Here is a 19,891-nt window from a genome sequence, read left to right as displayed (position 1 = left end):
CAGAGGAAGTGCTAGACGCAGGTGCAGTTCCAACGTTTAAAAGGCATTTGGATAAAGACATGGATAGGAAAGGGTTGGAGGGATATGGGCAAAACGCAGGGAGGCGGGACTAACTTAGTTTGGGCAACTTGGTCAGCATGGATGAGTTGGGCAGAAGGGTCTGTTTCCACGCTGTATGAATCTATGACTCCAAGAGGCATGTTCCTGCACCCTGTGAGAACTGGGTGGCACGGTTGCTCAGTGGTTAGCACTGCTGCCTCCCAGCACCAGGACCCTGGTTCGATCCCACCCTCAGGTGACTGTCTGGGTGGAGTTTACACATTCTCCCCCCGGGTCTGTGTGGGTTACCTCCGGGTGCTCTGGTTTCCTCCCACAGTCCAAAGATGTACAGGTTAGGGTGGATTGGCCGTGGGAAGTTGTCCCATAGTGCCCAGGGATGTGCAGGTTAGGGTGGATTGGCCGTGGGAAGTTGTCCCATAGTGTCCAGGGATGTGCAGGTTAGGGTGGATTGGCCGTGGGAAATTGTCCCATAGTGTCCAGGGATAGAACATAGAACATAGAACAATACAGCACAGAACAGGCCCTTCGGCCCACGATGTTGTGCCGAACTTCTATCCTAGATTAAGCACCCATCCATGTACCTATCCAAATGCCGCTTAAAGGTCGCCAATGAATCTGACTCTACCACTCCCTCGGGCAGCGCATTCCATGCCCCCACCACTCTCTGGGTAAAGAACCCACCCCTGACATCTCCCCTATACCTTCCACCCTTCACCTTAAATTTATGTCCCCTTGTAACACTCTGTTGTACCCGGGGAAAAAGTTTCTGACTGTCTACTCTATCTATTCCTCTGATCATCTTATAAACCTCGATCAAGTCACCCCTCATCCTTCGCCGTTCCAACGAGAAAAGGCCGAGAACTCTCAACCTATCCTCGTACGACCTACTCTCCATTCCAGGCAACATCCTGGTAAATCTTCTCTGCACCCTCTCCAAAGCTTCCACATCTTTCCTAAAGTGAGGCGACCAGAACTGCACACAGTACTCCAAATGTGGCCTAACCAAAGTCCTGTACAGCTGCAACATCACCTCACGACTCTTGAATTCAATCCCTCTGCTAATGAACGATAATACTCCATAGGCCTTCTTACAAACTCTATCCACCTGAGTGGCAACCTTCAAAGATCTATGTACATAGACCCCAAGATCCCTCTGTTCCTCCACCTGACCAAGAACCCTACCATTAACCCTGTATTCCGCATTCTGATTTGTTCTTCCAAAATGGACAACCTCACACTTGACAGGGTTGAACTCCATCTGCCACTCCTCAGCCCAGCTCTGCATCATATCTAAGTCCCTCTGCAGCCGACAACAGCCCTCCTCACTGTCCACAACTCCACCTATCTTTGTATCATCTGCAAATTTACTGACCCACCCTTCGACTCCCTCCTCTAAGTCATTAATAAAAATTACAAACAGCAGAGGACCCAGAACTGATCCCTGCGGAACTCCACTTGTAACTGGACTCCATGCTGAATATTTACCATCTACCACCACTCTCTGACTTCTACCGGTTAGCCAGTTTTCTATCCAATTGGCCAAATTTCCCTCTATCCCATGCCTCCTGACTTTCCGCATAACCCTACCATGGGGAACCTTATCAAATGCCTTACTAAAATCCATGTACACTACATCCACTGCTCTACCCTCATCCACATGCTTGGTCACCTCCTCGAAGAATTCAATAAGACTTGTAAGGCAAGACCTACCCTTCACAAATCCGTGCTGGCTGTCCCTAATCAAGCAGTGTCTTTCCAGATACTCGTAAATCCTATCCCTCAGTACCCTTTCCATTACTTTGCCTGCCACAGAAGTAAGACTAACTGGCCTGTAATTCCCGGGGTTATCCCTATTCCCTTTTTTGAACAGGGGCACAACATTCGCTACTCTCCAGTCCCCTGGTACCACCCCAGTTGCCAGTGAAGACGAGAAGATCATTGCCAACGGTACTGCAATTTCCTCTCTTGCTTCCCACATAATCCTAGGATATATCCCGTCAGGCCCGGGGGACTTGTCTATCCTCAAGTTGTTCAAAATGTCCAACACATCTTCCTTCCTAACAGGTATCTCTTCTAGCTTATCAGTCCGTTTCACACTCTCCTCTTCAACAATATGGTCCCTCTCGTTCGTAAATACTGAAGAGAAGTACTTGTTCAAGACCTCTCCTATCTCTTCCGACTCAATACACAGTCTCCCACCACTGTCCTTGATCGGACCTACCCTCGTTCTCGTCATTCTCAGGTTTCTCACATATGCATAGAATGCCTTGGGGTTATCCTTGATCCTATCCGCCAGGGATTTTTCATGCCCTCTCTTAGCTCTCCTAATCCCTTTCTTCAGGTCCCTTCTGGCTATCCTGTATCCCTCCATTGCTCTGTCTGAACCTTGTTTCCTCAACCTTATGTAAGCCTCCTTCTTCCTCTTTACTAGACATTCAACCTCCCTCGTCAACCAAGGCTCCCTCACACGACCATTTCTTCCCTGCCTGATCGGTACATACATATCAAGGACACGTCGTATCTGCTCCTTGAAAAAGTCCCACATTTCCACCACATCCTTCCCTAACAGCCTATGCTCCCAACGTATGCTCCTCAAATCCTGTCTTACAGCATCGTAATTTCCCTTCCCCCAATTGTAAAATCTACCTTGTTGTGCGCACCTATCTCTCTCCATAACCAAGGTGAAAGTCACAGAATTGTGGTCGCCATCACCAAAATGTTCACCCACCAACAAGCCCACCACTTGTCCCGGTTCGTTACCGAGTACCAAATCCAATATGGCCTCCCCTCTGGTTGGACAATCTACATACTGCGTTAGAAAAGCTTCCTGGACACACTGCACAAACACCGCCCCATCCAATCTACTTGATCTAAAGAGCTTCCAATCAATATTTGGGAAGTTGAAGTCGCCCATGACTACGACCCTGTGGCTTCTGCACCTTTCCAAAATCTGTTTCCCAATCTGTTTCTCCACATCTCTGCTGCTATTGGGGGGCCTATAATAAACAGGTTAGGGTGGATTGGCCGTGGGAAATTGTCCCATAGTGCCCAGGGATGTGCAGGTTAGGGTGGATTGGCCATGGGAAATTGTCCCATAGTGCCCAGGGATGTGCAGGTTAGGGTGGATTGGCCGTGGGAAATTGTCCCATAGTGTACAGGGATGTGCAGGTTAGGGTGGATTGGCCGTGGGAAATTGTCCCATAGTGTCCAGGGATATGCAGGTTAGGGTGGATTGGCCATGGGAAATTGTCCCATAGTGCCCAGGGATGTGCAGGTTAGGGTGGATTGGCCGTGGGAAATTGTTCCATAGTGCCCAGGGATGTGCAGGTTAGGGTGGATTGGCCGTGGGAAATTGTCCCATAGTGTCCAGGGATATGCAGGTTAGGGTGGATTAGTTATGATAACAGCGTAGTGGAATGGTTCTGGGTGGGATACTCTTTGGTGGGTTGGTTTGGACTTGTTAGGCTGAAGGGCCTGTTTCCACACTGTGGGGATTCTATTCTATCTCTTTATCAGCAGAAGTGCTGCTGGGGGCCAGGTCTGGGTGCAGGGGGAGGTTATCTGTGAGGGGATCGGTGTGAGGGACTGGAAACGCTGGGATCGTTGCTCTCAGGGAAGGAGATGGAATCGAGGCATTCCGAATCAGGAAGGGGATTGAGTCCACGATGGGGAAACTGTTTCCCAGGGGCAGGAGGGTCAGTCACCGAGGGACACGGGATCAAAGGGAATTGGGAGGGAGGGGGGGGGACCGTTTTATTTAAGGCAGTGAGTTGTTGTGATCTGGGAAAGGGCTGGGGATGGTGGGGGGAGCATTCAACAGGAACTTATAAAAAAAATGGGAATATTGGGAACAGACGCATCTGCAGCAAGCTGTGGGGGGAGCTGGAGAGGGAGGTGGGGCAAATGGAGAGATCCTTCACAGAGCCAGCGCTGTACGATGGGCTGGATGGCGTCTTCCCGTGGTCAGGCATGTTGGGTAAGGAGCATGCTGGGTAAGGAACAGGAAACATAGCTGACATGTCCACCTCATGCTGAACCAACAGCTATGGAGGATCCATTGTCTTCCTGTACACATTAACCAGGACCAACATGGCGCTCAGACATCTTCCCACCCTATCTCTTGGAAAAATGCCATCCCGTATTCCCAATTCCTCCACCTCCGCCGTATCTGCTCCCAGGAGGACCAGTTCCACCACAGAACACACCAGATGGCCTCCCTCTTCAGAGACCGCAATTTCCCTTCCCACGTGGTTAAAGGTGCCCTCCAACGCATCTCGTCCACATCCCGCACCTCCGCCCTCAGACCCCACCCCTCCAACCGTAACAAGGACAGAACGCCCCTGGTGCTCACCTTCCACCCTACCAACCTTCGCATCAACCAAATCATCTGCCGACATTTCCGCCACCTCCAAACAGACCCCACTACCAGGGGTATATTTCCCTCCCCACCCCTTTCCGCCTTCCGCAAAGACCGTTCCCTCCGTGACTACCTGGTCAGGTCCACGCCCCCCTACGACCCACCCTCCCATCCTGGCACTTTCCCCTGCCACCGCAGGAACTGTAAAACCTGTGCCCACACCTCCTCCCTCACCTCTATCCAAGGCCCTAAAGGAGCCTTCCACATCCATCAAAGTTTTACCTGTACATCCACCAATATCATTTATTGTATCCGTTGCTCCCGATGTGGTCTCCTCTACATTGGGGAGACTGGGCACCTCCTAGCAGAGCGCTTTAGGGAACATCTCCGAGACACCCGCACCAATCAACCAAACCGCCCCGTGGCCCAACATTTCAACTCCCCCTCCCACTCTGCCGAGGACATGGAGGTCCTGGGCCTCCTTCACCGCCGCTCCCTCACCACCAGACGCCTGGAGGAAGAACGCCTCATCTTCCGCCTCGGAACACTTCAACCCCAGGGCATCAATGTGGACTTCAACAGTTTCCTCATTTCCCCTTCCCCCACCTCACCCTAGTTTCAAACTTCCAGCTCAGTTACTGTCTCCTTGACTTGTCCGGACTTGTCCGACCTGCCTATCTCCTTTTCCCACCTATCCACTCCACCCTCTCCTCCCTGACCTATCACCTTCATCCCCTCCCCCACTCACCCATTGTACTCTATGCTACTCTCTCCCCACCCCCACCCTCCTCGAGCTTATCTCTCCACGCTTCAGGCTCACTGCCTTTATTCCTGATGAAGGGCTTTTGCCCGAAACGTCGATCTCGCTGCTCCTCGGATGCTGCCTGAACTGCTGTGCTCTTCCAGCACCACTAATCCGGAATCTCTAAGGGTGGACAGAGCTCCATCTGTGCCAGCTCACCCAGGAATATTCCAGTCCCCACATGTACCTTGATATCTCGATGCATTTTCCCATTGCTGTGGAGGTACTGTAGACCCTTTCAAACAGAAAGATAAATCTTTCAATAATCAGAACAACTTATTAACTAATACTGAGTAAAACTCCCTATACACTGTCCACCTTCCCCCCCATCAAACACCCCCAGGACAGGGACAGCACGGGGTTAGATACAGAGTAAAGCTCCCTCTACACTGTCCCCCATCAAACACTCCCAGGGACAGGGACAGCACGGGGTTAGATACAGAGTAAAGCTCCCTCTACACTGTCCCCCCCATCAAACACTCCCCAGGACAGGGACAGCACGGGGTTAGATACAGAGTAAAGCTCCCTCGACACTGTCCCCCCATCAAACACTCCCCAGGACAGGGACAGCACGGGGTTAGATACAGAGTAAAGCTCTCTCTACACTGTCCCCCCATCAAACACTCCCAGGACAGGGACAGCACGGGGTTAGATACAGGGTAAAGCTCCCTCTACACTGTCGCCCCCCCCCATCAAACACTCCCAGGACAGGGACAGCACGGGGTTAGATACAGAGTAAAGCTCCCTCTACACTGTCCCCCCCATCAAACACTCCCAGGGCAGGGACAGCACGGGGTTAGATACAGAGTAAAACTCCCTCTACACTGTCCCCCCATCAAACACTCCCAGGGACAGGGACAGCACGGGGTTAGATACAGAGTAAAGCTGCCTCTACACTGTCCCCCCATCAAACACTCCCAGGGACAGGGACAGCACGGGGTTAGATACAGGGTAAAGCTCCCTCTACACTGTCGCCCCCCCCCATCAAACACTCCCAGGACAGGGACAGCACGGGGTTAGATACAGAGTAAAGCTCCCTCTACACTGTCCCCCCCATCAAACACTCCCAGGGCAGGGACAGCACGGGGTTAGATACAGAGTAAAACTCCCTCTACACTGTCCCCCCATCAAACACTCCCAGGGACAGGGACAGCACGGGGTTAGATACAGAGTAAAGCTGCCTCTACACTGTCCCCCCATCAAACACTCCCAGGGACAGGGACAGCACGGGGTTAGATACAGAGTAAAGCTCTCTCTACACTGTCCCCCCCATTAAACACTCCCAGGGACAGGGACAGCACTGGGTTCAGGTACTGGGGGAAGTGTTTCCTGACTGTGTGAATATGTTTTGGAATCAGGGTGGTTACATACCTGGAGTGTTTCTCTGCAAATGTAGGCGATCTGTTTTTCTGACAGGGGGCCGGTAACTGTCGAGTGACAATAAAAGCAGTTACGCAGCAGTCAGGAGCTAGTCTCCCTTTTCGAATCTGGGTGTATTTTCTAGCCCAGTTCACCCCCTTGCTTCTGTCTGCGCTGATCTCTAAACCCATGCAGCTGTAACTGAGGGACTGATGATCCCTGAACCGTCCCGAGTGACCAATTGAAAACGATGCAACAAATCCCAGCGTAATTCCCAGAGGCGAATCCGGCCAATGTTTTTGGAGCAGGGAGATCGCAGAATCCCTCAATCCTGAAGCTTATTTTCTTCACTGAATGCTGCTTTGTACAGCCAATGGAGGAGAATCGCAGAGTACGTGTCATAGAGTCCGACAGCACGGAAACAGACCCTTCGGCCCAACCAGCCCGTGCTGACCCTAACCCCAAACTAAACTTGTCCCAGCTGCCTGCTCCTGGCCCATATCCCTCCAACCCTTTCCTACCCAGGTCCTTATCCAAATGCCTTTTCAACGTTGGAACTGTACCCACACCCACCACTCCCTCAGGAAGTTCACTCCACACACAGACCACCCTCTGGGTAAAAGATTTGCCCCTCATGTCTTTTTAAAATCTTTCTCCCCTCTCACCTTAAAAGTGTGCCCCCTAGCCTTGAAATCCCCCACCCCAGGGAACAGACACCGACCATTAACCCAATCCAGGCCCCTCATGGTTTTATAAACCTCTATAAGGCCACCTCTACACAGCAGTGAAAAATCTCCCAGCCTATCCAGCCTCTCCCTCTAACCCAAACCCCCCCATACCCGGCAACATCCTGGTAAATCTCTCCTGACCCCCCCTCTCCAGTTTAATAATATCCTCCCTGTAACAGGGAGACCGGAACTGGACACGGTATTCCAGACGAGGCCACACCAATGTCCTATACAACCCCAACATGACGTTCCCCAACTCCCTGTACTCAAAGGTCTGAGCAATGAAGGCAAGAGTGCTAAACGCCTCATTAACCCCCGTCTCCCTGTGACACAAACTTCACAGGATTATGTACCTGAACCCCTCGGTCCCTCTGTCATACACCACACCCAGGGCCCCACCATTAAAAGCCCCGTCCTTGTTTATGGACCAAAATACAACGTCTCACATTTATCCAGATGGAACTCCAGCTGCCATTATTCAGCCCAATGACCCATTTGATCGAGATCCCTTTGTGTACGAGAAGTTACTCACTCTGGTAAATATCTTGTAATGATCCTCCCCCACAGTATTCCATGCAAATCCACATCTGGTTACACCTGGGAAAGGCAGATGAAATGAAACGTGCATTAAGCAACAGACTGCTCCCAAACTCACGCCTCTCAATCAGTCTGAAACAATTCTCCCAAATGATTGACAATATTGAATTCAGAGACGCTGGGCAGACCTGCCCCCCCACACACAAGAGGCGACTGACCCTCACGCTCCTGAAACAGCTTCCCGGTTTATCCCAGTACAGGTTCTAGATCTATGCAGAGCTCCCTCCCTCTCAAACGCAAACTGGAGGATTAGAAACATCCCACCAGATTCAAATTCCAGGAATACATTGCCATTAGCAGTGCTGAGGGAGTGGGCACTGTCGGAGGGTCAGCGCTGAGGGAGTGGGCACTGTCAGAGGGTCAGTGCTGAGGGAGTACCGCACTGTCGGAGGGTCAGTGCTGAGGGAGTGGGCACCGTTGGAGGGTCAGCGCTGAGGGAGTGGGCACTCTTGGAGGGTCAGTGCTGAGGGAGTGGGCACTGTCAGAGGGTCAGTGCTGAGGGAGTGGGCACTGTCGGAGGGTCAGTGCTGAGGGAGTGGGCACTGTCAGAGGGTCAGTGCTGAGGGAGTGGGCACTGTCGGAGGGTCAGTGCTGAGGGAGTGGGGCACTGTCGGAGGGTCAGTGCTGAGGGATTGGGCACTGTCAGAGGGTCAGTGCTGAGGGAGTGGGCACTGTCGGAGGGTCAGTGCTGAGGGAGTGGGCACTGTCAGAGGGTCAGTGCTGAGGGAATGGACCCTGTTGGAGGGTCAGTGCTGAGAGAGTGGGCACTGTCGGAGGGTCAGTGCTGAGGGAGTGGACCCTGTTGGAGGGTCAGTGCTGAGAGAGTGGGCACTGTCAGAGGGTCAGTGCTGAGGGAGTGCTGCACTGTCAGAGGGTCAGTTCTGAGGGAACGGGCACTATCAGAGGGTCAATGCTGAGGGAGTGGGCGCTGTCGGAGGGTCAATGCTGAGGGAGTGGGTGCTGTCGGAGGGTCAGTGCTGAGGGAGTGGGCACTGTTGGAGGGTCAGTGCTGAGGGAGTGGGCACTGTTGGAGGGTCAGTGCTGAGGGAGTGGGCACTGTCGGAGGGTCAGTGCTGAGGGAGTGGGCACTGTCGGAGGGTCAGTGCTGAGGGAGTGGGCACTGTCGGAGGGTCAGTGCTGAGGGAGTGGGCACTGTCGGAAGGTCAGTGCTGAGGGAGTGGCCAACAAGTGTCTGTGTAACCAATGACTTTCTCATGAGCAGTCACTGGGGATCACTGTGTGATCTCAGGTACCTGTAATAACTGGCGTGGAATGACACAATATTCTGATGGTTACAGCCTTTCATCATCGTAATCTCCAACTGAAGCGAAGAAACGTCATCACCTGGGGAGAGAACACAACAGTACAATTCACAAAACGGTCCCCCCGAGAAGGTGGGGGGTGAGCTGCCTTCTTGACCCCCTGCAGTCCATGTGCTGTGGGTAGACCCACAGTGTCCCTTAGGGAGGGAATCCCAGGATTCTGACCCAGCCAGACTGAGGGAACGGCAAGAACGGCCAATCCACCCTAACCTGCACATCCCTGGGCACTATGGGACAATTTCCCATGGCCAATCCACCCTAACCTGCACATCCCTGGGCACTATGGGACAATTTCCCATGGCCAATCCACCCTAACCTGCACATCCTTGGACACTATGGGACAATTTCCCATGGCCAATCCACCCTAACCTGCACATCCCTGGGCACTATGGGACAATTTCCCACGGCCAATCCACCCTAACCTGCACATCCCTGGGCACTATGGGACAATTTCCCACGGCCAATCCACCCTAACCTGTACATCCCTGGACACTATGGGACAATTTCCCACGGCCAATCCACCCTAACCTGTACATCCCTGGGCACTATGGGACAATTTCCCATGGCCAATCCACCCTAACCTGCACATCCCTGGGCACTATGGGACAATTTCCCATGGCCAATCCACCCTAACCTGCACATCCCTGGGCACTATGGAACAATTTCCCATGGCCAATCCACCCTAACCTGCACATCCTTGAACACTATGGGTCAATTTTCCATGGCCAATCCACCCTAACCTGCACATCCCTGGACACTATGGGACAATTTCCCATGGCCAATCCACCCTAACCTGCACATCCTTGGACACTATGGGTCAATTTCCCACGGCCAATCCACCCTAACCTGCACATCCCTGGGCACTATGGAACAATTTCCCATGGCCAATCCACCCTAACCTGCACAACGGGGTAAAAACAATGACTGCAGATGCTGAAAACCAAATACTGGATTAGTGGTGCTGGAAGAGCACAGCAGTTCAGGCAGCATCCAACGAGCAGCGAAATCGATGTTTCGGGCAAAAGCCCTTCATCAGGAATAAAGGCAGTGAGCCTGAAACATGGAGAGATAAGCTAGAGGAGGGTGGGGGTGGGGAGAGAGTTGCATAGGGTACAATGGGTGAGTGGGGGAGGGGATGAAGGTGATAGGTCAGGGAGGAGAGGTGGAGTGGATAGGTGGAAAAGGAGATAGGCAGGTAGGACAAGTCCGGACAAGTCAAGGAGACAGTAACTGAGCTGGAAGTTTGAAACTAGGATGAGGTGGGGGAAGGGGAAATGAGGAAACTGTTGAAGTCCACATTGATGCCCTGGGGTTGAAGTGTTCCGAGGCGGAAGATGAGGCGTTCTTCCTCCAGGCGTCTGGTGTTGAGGGAGCGGCGGTGAAGGAGGCCCAGGACCTCCATGTCCTCGGCAGAGTGGGAGGGGGAGTTGAAATGTTGGGCCACGGGGCGGTTTGGTTGATTGGTGCAGGTGTCCCGGAGATGTTCCCTAAAGCGCTCTGCTAGGAGGTGCCCAGTCTCCCCAATGTAGAGGAGACCACATCGGGAGCAACGGATACAATAAATGATATTGGTGGATGTGCAGGTGAAACTTTAATGGATGTGGAAGGCTCCTTTAGGGCCTTGGATAGAGGTGAGGGAGGAGGTGTGGGCACAGGGTTTACAGTTCCTGTGGTGGCAGGGGAAAGTGCCAGAATGGGAGGGTGGGTCGTAGGGGGGTGTGGACCTGACCAGGTAGTCACGGAGGGAACGGTCTTTGCGGAAGGCGGAAAGGGGTGGGGAGGGAAATATATCCCTGGTAGTGGGGTCTGTTTGGAGGTGGCAGAAATGTTGGCAGATGATTTGGTTGATGCGAAGGTTTGTCGGGTGGAAGGTGAGCACCAGGGGCGTTCTGTCCTTGTTACGGTTGGAGGGGTGGGGTCTGAGGGCGGAGGTGTGGGATGTGGACGAGATGCGTTGGAGGGCATCTTTAACCACGTGGGAAGGGAAATTGCGGTCTCTAAAGAAGGAGGCCATCTGGTATGTTCTGTGGTGAAACTGGTCCTCTTGGGAGCAGATACGGCGGAGGCGGAGGAATTGGGAATACGGGATGGCATTTTTGCAAGAGATAGGGTGGGAAGAGGTGTAATCCAGGTAGCTTTGGGAATCGGTGGGTTTGGCTACACAATGGTGAGGATAGTGTAGGAGAGAGAGAGAGGGAGAGAGAGAACCTGCACAGTTGCTACCTTTGCTGTTTTTGAATTCGTGTATCGCTGGACATCGGAGCATGTCTGGGAAAATTAACAATCAGTGAAATTCACAACTAATCTTGGAGGAACTGTTGGGCGAAGTTCACAGCATAGAATCAGATAAGTTTGTCGTTGTTTTCAGTCTGTCCAATAGTTAGGCTGCAGTGGATTCTTTCTTGATTATATGTTTTTGGAGATAAATCTCTTGATTAAGCTTAAAATATAAGCCATAGCTATTAATTTAACCTGGAGCAGTGTTTGTAGAGGAAATAGATGGTGTTATTTTCTGGGTCTGTAGATTGTGAAGGAGCAAAAATGGCCTTTGCAGTGATATGTACTTGTTGTCAGATGTGGGAGTTTAAAGAGAGTTTAAGGGTTACTGCGGATTATATCTGCCATAAATGCTGTTGGATGTGAATCTTATCAGATCGAGTGGATCGGTTGGAGAGACAGATAGAAGTAATGAGGAATTTGCAACAGCAACAGTATGTGATGGATGGCAGTTATAGGAAAGGGGGAAAGTCTCAGGTACAGTCACAGAGATGGGTTAACTCCAGGAAGGGTAAGAGAGGTAGGCAGCTAGAACAGGAGTCTTTTGTGGATATACCCATTTCAAACAGGTATGCTGTTTTGGAAAATGTAGGGGGTGATGGATTCTCAGGGGAACGTAGCACGAACAGCCAAGTTTCTGGTATTGAGACTGGCTCTAAGGCAACGAGGGTTAGGTCGGCTTCCAAGAGATCAATTGTGTTAGGGGATTCTGTAGTCGGAGGTACAGACAGATGTTTCTGTGGCCAGCAGAGAAAAAGCAGAATGGTGTGTTGTTTCCCTGGTGCCAGGATCAAGGATGTCTCAGAGAGGGTGCAGAATGTTCTCACGGGGGAGAGAGGCCAGCAGGAGGTCATTGTCCACATTGGAACCAACGACATTGAAAGGGAAAAGGTTGAGATTCTGAAGGGAGGTTACAGAGTGTTAGGCTGGAATTTAAAAAGGAGGTTCTCAAGGGTAGTAATGCCTGGATTACTCCCAGTGCTATGAGCTAGTGAGGGCAGGAATAGGAGGATAGAGCAGATGAATGCATGGCTGAGGAGCTGGTGTATGGGGGAAGGATTCACATTTTTGGATCATTGGAATCTCTTTTGGGGTATAAGTGACCTGTACAAGAAGGACGGATTGCACCTAAATTGGAAGGGGACTAATATACTGGCAGGGAGATTTGTTAGAGCTGCTCGGGAGGATTTAAACGAGTAAGGTGGGGGGGGTGGGACCCAGGGAGATAGTGAGGAAAGAGATCGATCTGAGACTGTTACAGCTGAGAGCAGAAGCGAGTCAAACAGTCAGGGCAGGCAGGGACAAGGTAGGACTAATAAATTAAACTGCATTTATTTCAATGCAAGGGGCCTAACAGGGAAGGCAGATGAACTCAGGGCATGGTTAGGAACATGGGACTGGGATATCATAGCAATTATGGAAACATGGCTCAGGGATGGGCAGGACTGGCAGCTTAATGTTCCAGGATACAAATGGTACAGGAAGGATAGATAGGGAGGCAAGAGAGGACGGGGAGTGGCATTTTTGATAAGGGATAGCATTACAGCTGTGCTGAGGGAGGATATTCCCAGAAATACATCCAGGGAAGTTATTTGGGTGGAAGTGAGAAATAAAAAAGGGATGATCACCTTATTTGGATTATATTATAGATCCCCGAATACTCAGATTGAAATTGGGAAACAAATTTGTAATGGCACCCCAGTTATCTGTAAGAATAATAGGGTGGTTATGGTAGGGGATGTTAACTTTCCAAACATAGACTGGATGTTAAAGGTTTAGATGGAGAAGAATTTGTTAAGTGCGCACAAGACAATTTTCTGATTCAGTATGTGGATGTACCTACTAGAGAAGGTGCAAAACTTGACCTACTCTTGGGAAATAAGGCAGGGCAGGTGACTGAGGTGTCAGTGGGGGTGCACTTTGGGGCCAGCGACTATAATTCTATAAGATTTAAAATAGTGATGGAAAAGGATAGACCAGAGCTAAAAGTTGAAGTCCTAAATTGGAGAAAGGCCAATTTTGATGGTATTAGGCAAGAACTTTCCAAAGCTGATTGGAGACAGATGTTCACAGGTAAAGGGACGGCTGGAAAATGGGAAGCCTTCAGAAATGGGATAACAAGAATCCAGAGAAAGAATATTCCTGTCAGGGTGAAAGGGAAGGCTGGTAGGTATAGGGAATGCTGGATGACTAAAGAAATTGAGGGTTTGGTTAAGAAAAAGAAGGAAGCATATGTCAGGTATAGACAGGATAGATCGAGTGAATCCTTAGAAGAGTATAAAGGAAGTAGGAGTATACTTAGGAGGGAAATCAGGAGGGCAAAACAGGGACATGAGATAGCTTTGGCAAATAGAGTTAAGGAGAATCCAAAGGGTTTTTAAAAATATATTAAGGACAAAAGGGTAACTAGGGAGAGAATAGGGCCCCTCAAATATCAGCAAGGCGGCCTTTGTGTGGAGCCACAGAAAATGGGGGAGATACTAAATGAATATTTTGCATCAGTATTTACTATGGAAAAGGATATGGAAGATATAGACTGTAGGGAAATAGATGGTGACATCTTGCAAAATGTCCAGATTACAGAGGAGGAAGTGCTGGATGTCTTGAAACGGTTAAAGGTGGATAAGTCCCCAGGACCTGATCAGGTGTACCCTAGAACTCTGTGGGAAGCTAGAGAAGTGATTGCTGGGCCTCTTGCTGAGATATTTGTATCATTGATAGTCACAGGTGAGGTGCCAGAAGACTGGAGGTTGGCAAACATGGTGCCATTGTTTAAGAAGGGTGGTAAAGACAAGCCAGGAACTATAGACTGGTGAGCCTGACCTCGGTGGTGGGCAAATTGTTGGAGGGAATCCTGAGGGACAGGGTGTACGTGTATTTGGAAAGGCAAGGACTGATTCGGGATAGTCAATATGACTTTGTGTGTGGGAAATCATGTCTCACAAACTTGATTGAGTGTTTTGAAGAAGTAACAAAGAGGATTGATGAGGGCAGAGCAGTAGATGTGATCTATATGGACTTCAGTAAGGCGTTCGACATGGGAGACTGATTAGCAAGGTTAGATCTCATGGAATACAGGGAGAACTAGCCATTTGGATACAGAACTGGCTCAAAGGTAGAAGACAGAGGGTGGTGGTGGAGGGTTGTTTTTCAGACTGGAGGCCTGTGACCAGTGGAGTGCCACAAGGATCGGTGCTGGGCCCTCTACTTTTTGTCATTTATATAAATGATTTGGATGTGAGCAGTTAGTAAGTTTGCAGATGACACCAAAATTGGAGGTGTAGTGGACAGCGAAGAGGGTTACCTCAGATTACAACAGGATCTGGACCAGATGGGCCAATGGGCTGAGAAGTGGCAGATGGAGTTTAATTCAGATAAATGTGAGGTGCTGCATTTTGGGAAAGCAAATCTTAGCAGGACTTATACACTTAATGGTAAGGTCCTAGGGAGTGTTACTGAACAAAGAGACCTTGGAGTGCAGGTTCATAGCTCCTTGAAAGTGGAGTTGCAGGTCGATAGGATAGTGAAGAAGGTGTTTGGTATGCTTTCCTTTATTGGTCAGAGTATTGAGTACAGGAGTTGGGAGGTCATGTTGCTGCTGTACGGGACATTGGTTAGGTCACTGTTGGAATATTGCGTGCAATTCTGGTCTCCTTCCTATCGGAAGGATGTTGTGAAACTTGAAAGGGTTCAGAAAAGATTTACAAGGATGTTGCCAGGGTTGGAGGATTTGAGCTACAGGGAGAGGCTGAACAGGCTGGGGCTGTTTTCCCTGGAGCGTCGGAGGCTGAGGGGTGACCTCATAGAGGTTTATAAAATCATGAGGGGCATGGATAGGGTAAATATACAAAGTCTTTTCCCTGGGGTCGGGGAGTTCAGAACTAGAGGGGCATAGGTTTAGGGTGAGAGGGGAAAGATATAAAAGAGACCTAAGGGGCACCTTTTTCACGCAGAGGGTGGTACGTGTATGGAATGAGCTGCCAGAGGATGTGGTGGAGGCTGGTACAATTACAACATTGAAGAGGCATTTGGATGGGGATATGAATAGGAAGGGTTTGGAGGGATATGGGCCGGGTGCTGGCAGGTGGGACTAGATTGGGTTGGGATATCTGGGTCAGTATGGACGGGTTGGGCCGAAGGGTCTGTTTCTGTGCTGTCCATCTCTATGACACTATGGTGGAGGGGGCGGAGGGAGTGTATATCCTCCGCAGCATTGGCTTCGGAGAGTGAGGCATGCTGGGAGGGAGGAGCAGAGAGGCTGCACAAAGGTAGAGGAAGTCAGACCGAGGAGCAAAGTCATCAGCACAGGCCCTAAAACTGTCCCATTTCGCTCCACTGTTTGGAGCCTGGTGGATGAGTCGGCCGGTTGGATTATTAGCTGGTTATCCCCAAACCTTGTTGACCAGCGCTTCCGGCCATCGCTAACTTACCAGGGTCCAGCTTGATGACCTTTACTGCAGAGAGTTCACTGGTCTGTATGTTTCGAGCCTAGACAGTGGAGAAGGTGAGACTTAATACACACAGTGAGATACTCAGAGAGTCATACAGCACGGAAACACACCCTTCAGCTCAGCCCGTCCTTGCTGACCAGATAGCCTCAATTCATCCTGATTTGGAGATGCCGGTGTTGGACTGGGGTGGACAAAGTTAAAAATCACCCAACACCAGGTTATAGTCCAACAGGTTTAATTGGAAGCACTCGCTGTCTCAGCGCTGCTCCTTCTCCACAACCACCTGATGAAGGAGCGTCGCTCTGAAAGCTAGTGCTTCCAATTAAACCTGTTGGACTATAACCTGGTGTTGGGTGATTTTTAACCAACCTAATCTAGTCCCACCTGCCAGCACCCGGCCCATATCCCTCCAAACCCTTCCTATTCATATCCCCATCCGAATGCCTCTTCAATGTTGTCATTGTACCAGCCTCCACCACATCCTCTGGCAGCTCATTCCATACACGTACCACCCTCTGGGTGAAAAAGTTGCCCCTTAGGTCCCTTTTATATCTTTCACCTCTCACCCTAAATCTATGCCCCTCTAGTTCTGGGTATAGATAGACCTTGTCTATTTACCCTATCCATGTCCCCTCATGATTTTGTAAACCTCTATAAGGTCACCCCTCAGCCTCTGACGCTCCAGGGAAAACAGCCCCAGCCTGTTCAGCCTCTCCCTGTAGCTCAGATCCTCCAACCCTGGCAACATCCTTGTAAATCTTTTCTGAACCCTTTCAAGTTTCACAACATCTTTCCGATAGGAGGGAGACCGGAACTGAACACAGCATTCCGAAAGTGGCCTCACCAATGTCCTGTACAGCCACAACACGACCTCCCAAGTCCTGTACTCACTGCTCTCACCTCCTTGCTGGGTGGATCAACGCAGAGACTGATTTATATATCCGACAGCCCAAATTACCAGTGAGAGCACGGACTGGGAAACATGGAGCTCAGGAAAAGAAGAGAGATTGCAGAGTCCGTGACCAACTGCTCCAAGTGTGGTCCCGGCTGCAATTACCCTGGGTTCCGTCCTTAGAAATCTTGCTAAGGTCCAACAGGGGAGCCGCGTGGGATTCAGGAGTGAGGGCAGAGGGGCCACAGAGAGATCCCAGAAACAGAAATCGACAGAATCAATGTCAGTGTCACAGGAGGGCAAATAGCTAACTTTGGTTTGATTTGATTGATTATTGTCACACGTACCCAGGGACAGTGAAAAGTTTTGTTTTGCGTGGACTACAGGTAGATCATACTGTACAAAGATTACAGGGTGATCGAACAGAGCGAGGAATACAGTGTTACAGCTGCAGAGTGGGTGCACAGGGAGCAAGACCAACATTTAAGGTCAAAGTCGGAGCAGTCCATTCGGCAGTGTAATAACAGTGGGGAAGAAGCTATTCCTGAATCTGTTCCTGAATCTGGCGGTCCATGTGTTTAAGGTTTTGTACCTTCTGCCTGACGGAAGAGGGCGGGGAGGGATTCTAACCAGGCTGGGAGGGGTCTGTGATGATGTCGGCTGCCTTCCCCAGGCAGTGGGACGTGTGGATGGAGTCAGTGGATGGAAGGTTGGGTTTGTGCGATGGTCTGGGCTGGGTTCACAGCCCCCTGGAGTTCCTCCCGGTCCTGGGCAGACCAGCTGCCGTTCCACACCGCCCTCCACCCAGACTGAACACCCTCTCTGGTACATCTGTCGGAGTTGCTGAGGGTCCTTGTGGACGGGCTGCATTTCCATAGCCTCCTGAGGAAGGAGAGGCGCTGTTGTGCCTTTGTTAATGTCACGTCTTGGTGGGAAATCCAGGACTGATTCTCGTCACTCTGAGGACCATGACGCTCTCCACCCAGACCCCAGAGACAGACAGAGTGGGGGGGGAAGGGGCCAATCTAACGTCAGTGTTACGGGAGGGCAATTGTTCAATAATTTCTCTGTTCTCTCTCGTATCTGTGTATTGGCTTCTGTTAAGGCATGAACTAAACACACAGATAATGAGGTATTTCAAAAGTTCAAAGCAAGACTCCCTCCCTTGACAGAGTTGAGGGGCACTCGAAGTAGACAGGAATAAGACTTTTCTCGTACAGTTCAGAAAGGAGGCTATTCAGCCCATCGAAATTGTGCCACCAAAGTATTGACTTAAACCTACACCCTCCTGCACCGGACCCATAGCCCTAACATTTCAAGAGCTCACCCAATACTTTCTAAAGGCTGTGAAAATCTCAACTCTCCTCTCACCACGGCATACCGGACCCCAGCACCTTCCAGTCTAGTCCATTCGTAAGGTGGGTGACATCAAAGGAAGGGTCCATGTTTGTTCTGAACTGAGATGGATCTGGAGTACAGACTAGAGTAGAGTGGTGCTGGAAAAGCACAGCAGGTCCACAGCATCCGAGGAGCGGGACAATCAACGTTTCAGGCAAAAGTCCTTTCCCTGCTCTCGGATGCTGCCTGACCTGCTGTGCTTTTCCAGCACCACTCTGATCTCCAGCATCTGCAGTGCCCACCTTCGCCCTCTGGGGTACAGACAGGCTTCCTGAGATGGAGGGGGGTAACAGGACTGACCCGGCCGAGGGAGGGGTACAGTGGGTGACAGTCGGGGAGGGAGTTGCTCTGAGCCCCATGGAGTCTCATAGCTTCAGGTTAAACAGGGGCAAGGAAACCCCCCCTGCCGATGACCACATACCAGCCTCCCTCGGCTGATGGATCAGTATCCTCCACGTGGGACAACATTTGGAGGAGGCACTGAGGGTGGTGAGGGCACAGAATGCCCTCTGGGTGGGGGATTTCAGTGTCCCCCCCCCCCACCAAGAGTGACTCAGCAGCAGCAGCATTACTGATGGAGCTGGTCGGGTCCTAAAGGACCCAGCTGCTAGACTGGGTCTGCAGCAGGTAGTGAGGGAACCAACAAGAGGGAAAATACATTCCTGACCTCCTCCTTCCCAATCTGCTGGCTGCAGGTGTATCTGTCCATGACAGTATCGGTAAGAGTGAGCCCCGCACTGTCCGTGTGGAGATAAAGTCCCACCTTCACATTGAGAATACCCTCCATCGTGTTGTGTGGCACTATCACTGTGCTCAATGGGACAGACATCGAACTGATCTAGCGGCTCAAGACTAGGCATCCCTGAGGTACTCGGGGCATCACCAGCAGCAGAACTGTCCTCCAGCACAATCTGGAAACTCACAGCTCGTCATACCCACCACTTAACCATTTCGGAGTTTGGGAGAGAACAGTCAGAGACCAGTCCAAGTTAGACAGGTTACATCTGACCTGGACAGGAACCTCGGACAGCTTTGTTAACGCTGCTTAAACCAAATAGACTGGGTTCAGGGAACCATAACAAGCAGGTCACAGCAGAGAGAAGCTGAGATGCAATTTGGGGACAAATCGCAAGTCAGTGCATCTGGAAGACACATGCAACAGTAGATAAATAAGAAAGAAATATTTAGCACAGTTGCCTCCCAGCACCGGGGACGCAGTTCAATCCCACCCTCAGGTGTCTGTCTGTGTGGAGTTTACACATTCTTCCCGGGTCTGCGTGGGTTTCCTCTGAGTGTTCCGGTTTCCTCCCACAATCCAAAGATATGCAGGTTAGGGTGGATTGGCCGTGGGAAATGGTCCAATAGTGCCCAGGGATGTGCAGGTTAGGGTGGATTGGCCATGGGAAATTGTCCCATAGTGCCCAGGGATGTGCAGGTTAGGGTGGATTGGCCATTGGGAAATTGTCCCGTAGTGTCCAGGGATGTGCAGGTTAGGGTGGATTGGCCATGGGAAATTGTCCCGTAGTGTCCAGGGATGTGCAGGTTAGGGTGGATTGGCCGTGGGAAATTGTCCCGTAGTGTCCAGGGATGTGCAGGTTAGGGTGGATTGGCCATGGGAAATTCTCCCATAGTGCCCAGGGATGTACAG

At 50.9% G+C, this 19,891-nt stretch overlaps 1 protein-coding gene across 1 annotated transcript in view; it reads right to left on the bottom strand.

The window, feature by feature from the left end:
- LOC140458705 (mitogen-activated protein kinase kinase kinase kinase 3-like) overlaps positions 1-19,891 on the bottom strand; it is a 51,814-nt gene that overhangs the window by 13,578 nt on the left and 18,345 nt on the right. Inside the window, exons 2-6 of the mRNA XM_072553368.1 lie at positions 15,933-15,990; positions 9,157-9,247; positions 7,839-7,903; positions 6,591-6,646; positions 5,407-5,454 (exon numbers count right to left, since the gene is read on the bottom strand). Coding sequence (XP_072409469.1) covers positions 5,407-5,454; positions 6,591-6,646; positions 7,839-7,903; positions 9,157-9,247; positions 15,933-15,990 — 318 coding nt within the window. The remainder of the gene's footprint in view (positions 1-5,406; positions 5,455-6,590; positions 6,647-7,838; positions 7,904-9,156; positions 9,248-15,932; positions 15,991-19,891) is intronic.

This window comes from Chiloscyllium punctatum, chromosome 34, assembly GCF_047496795.1.
Source record: "Chiloscyllium punctatum isolate Juve2018m chromosome 34, sChiPun1.3, whole genome shotgun sequence".
Taxonomy (NCBI): Eukaryota; Metazoa; Chordata; class Chondrichthyes; order Orectolobiformes; family Hemiscylliidae; genus Chiloscyllium; species Chiloscyllium punctatum.
This window is presented reverse-complemented; position numbering and strand designations above follow the sequence as displayed.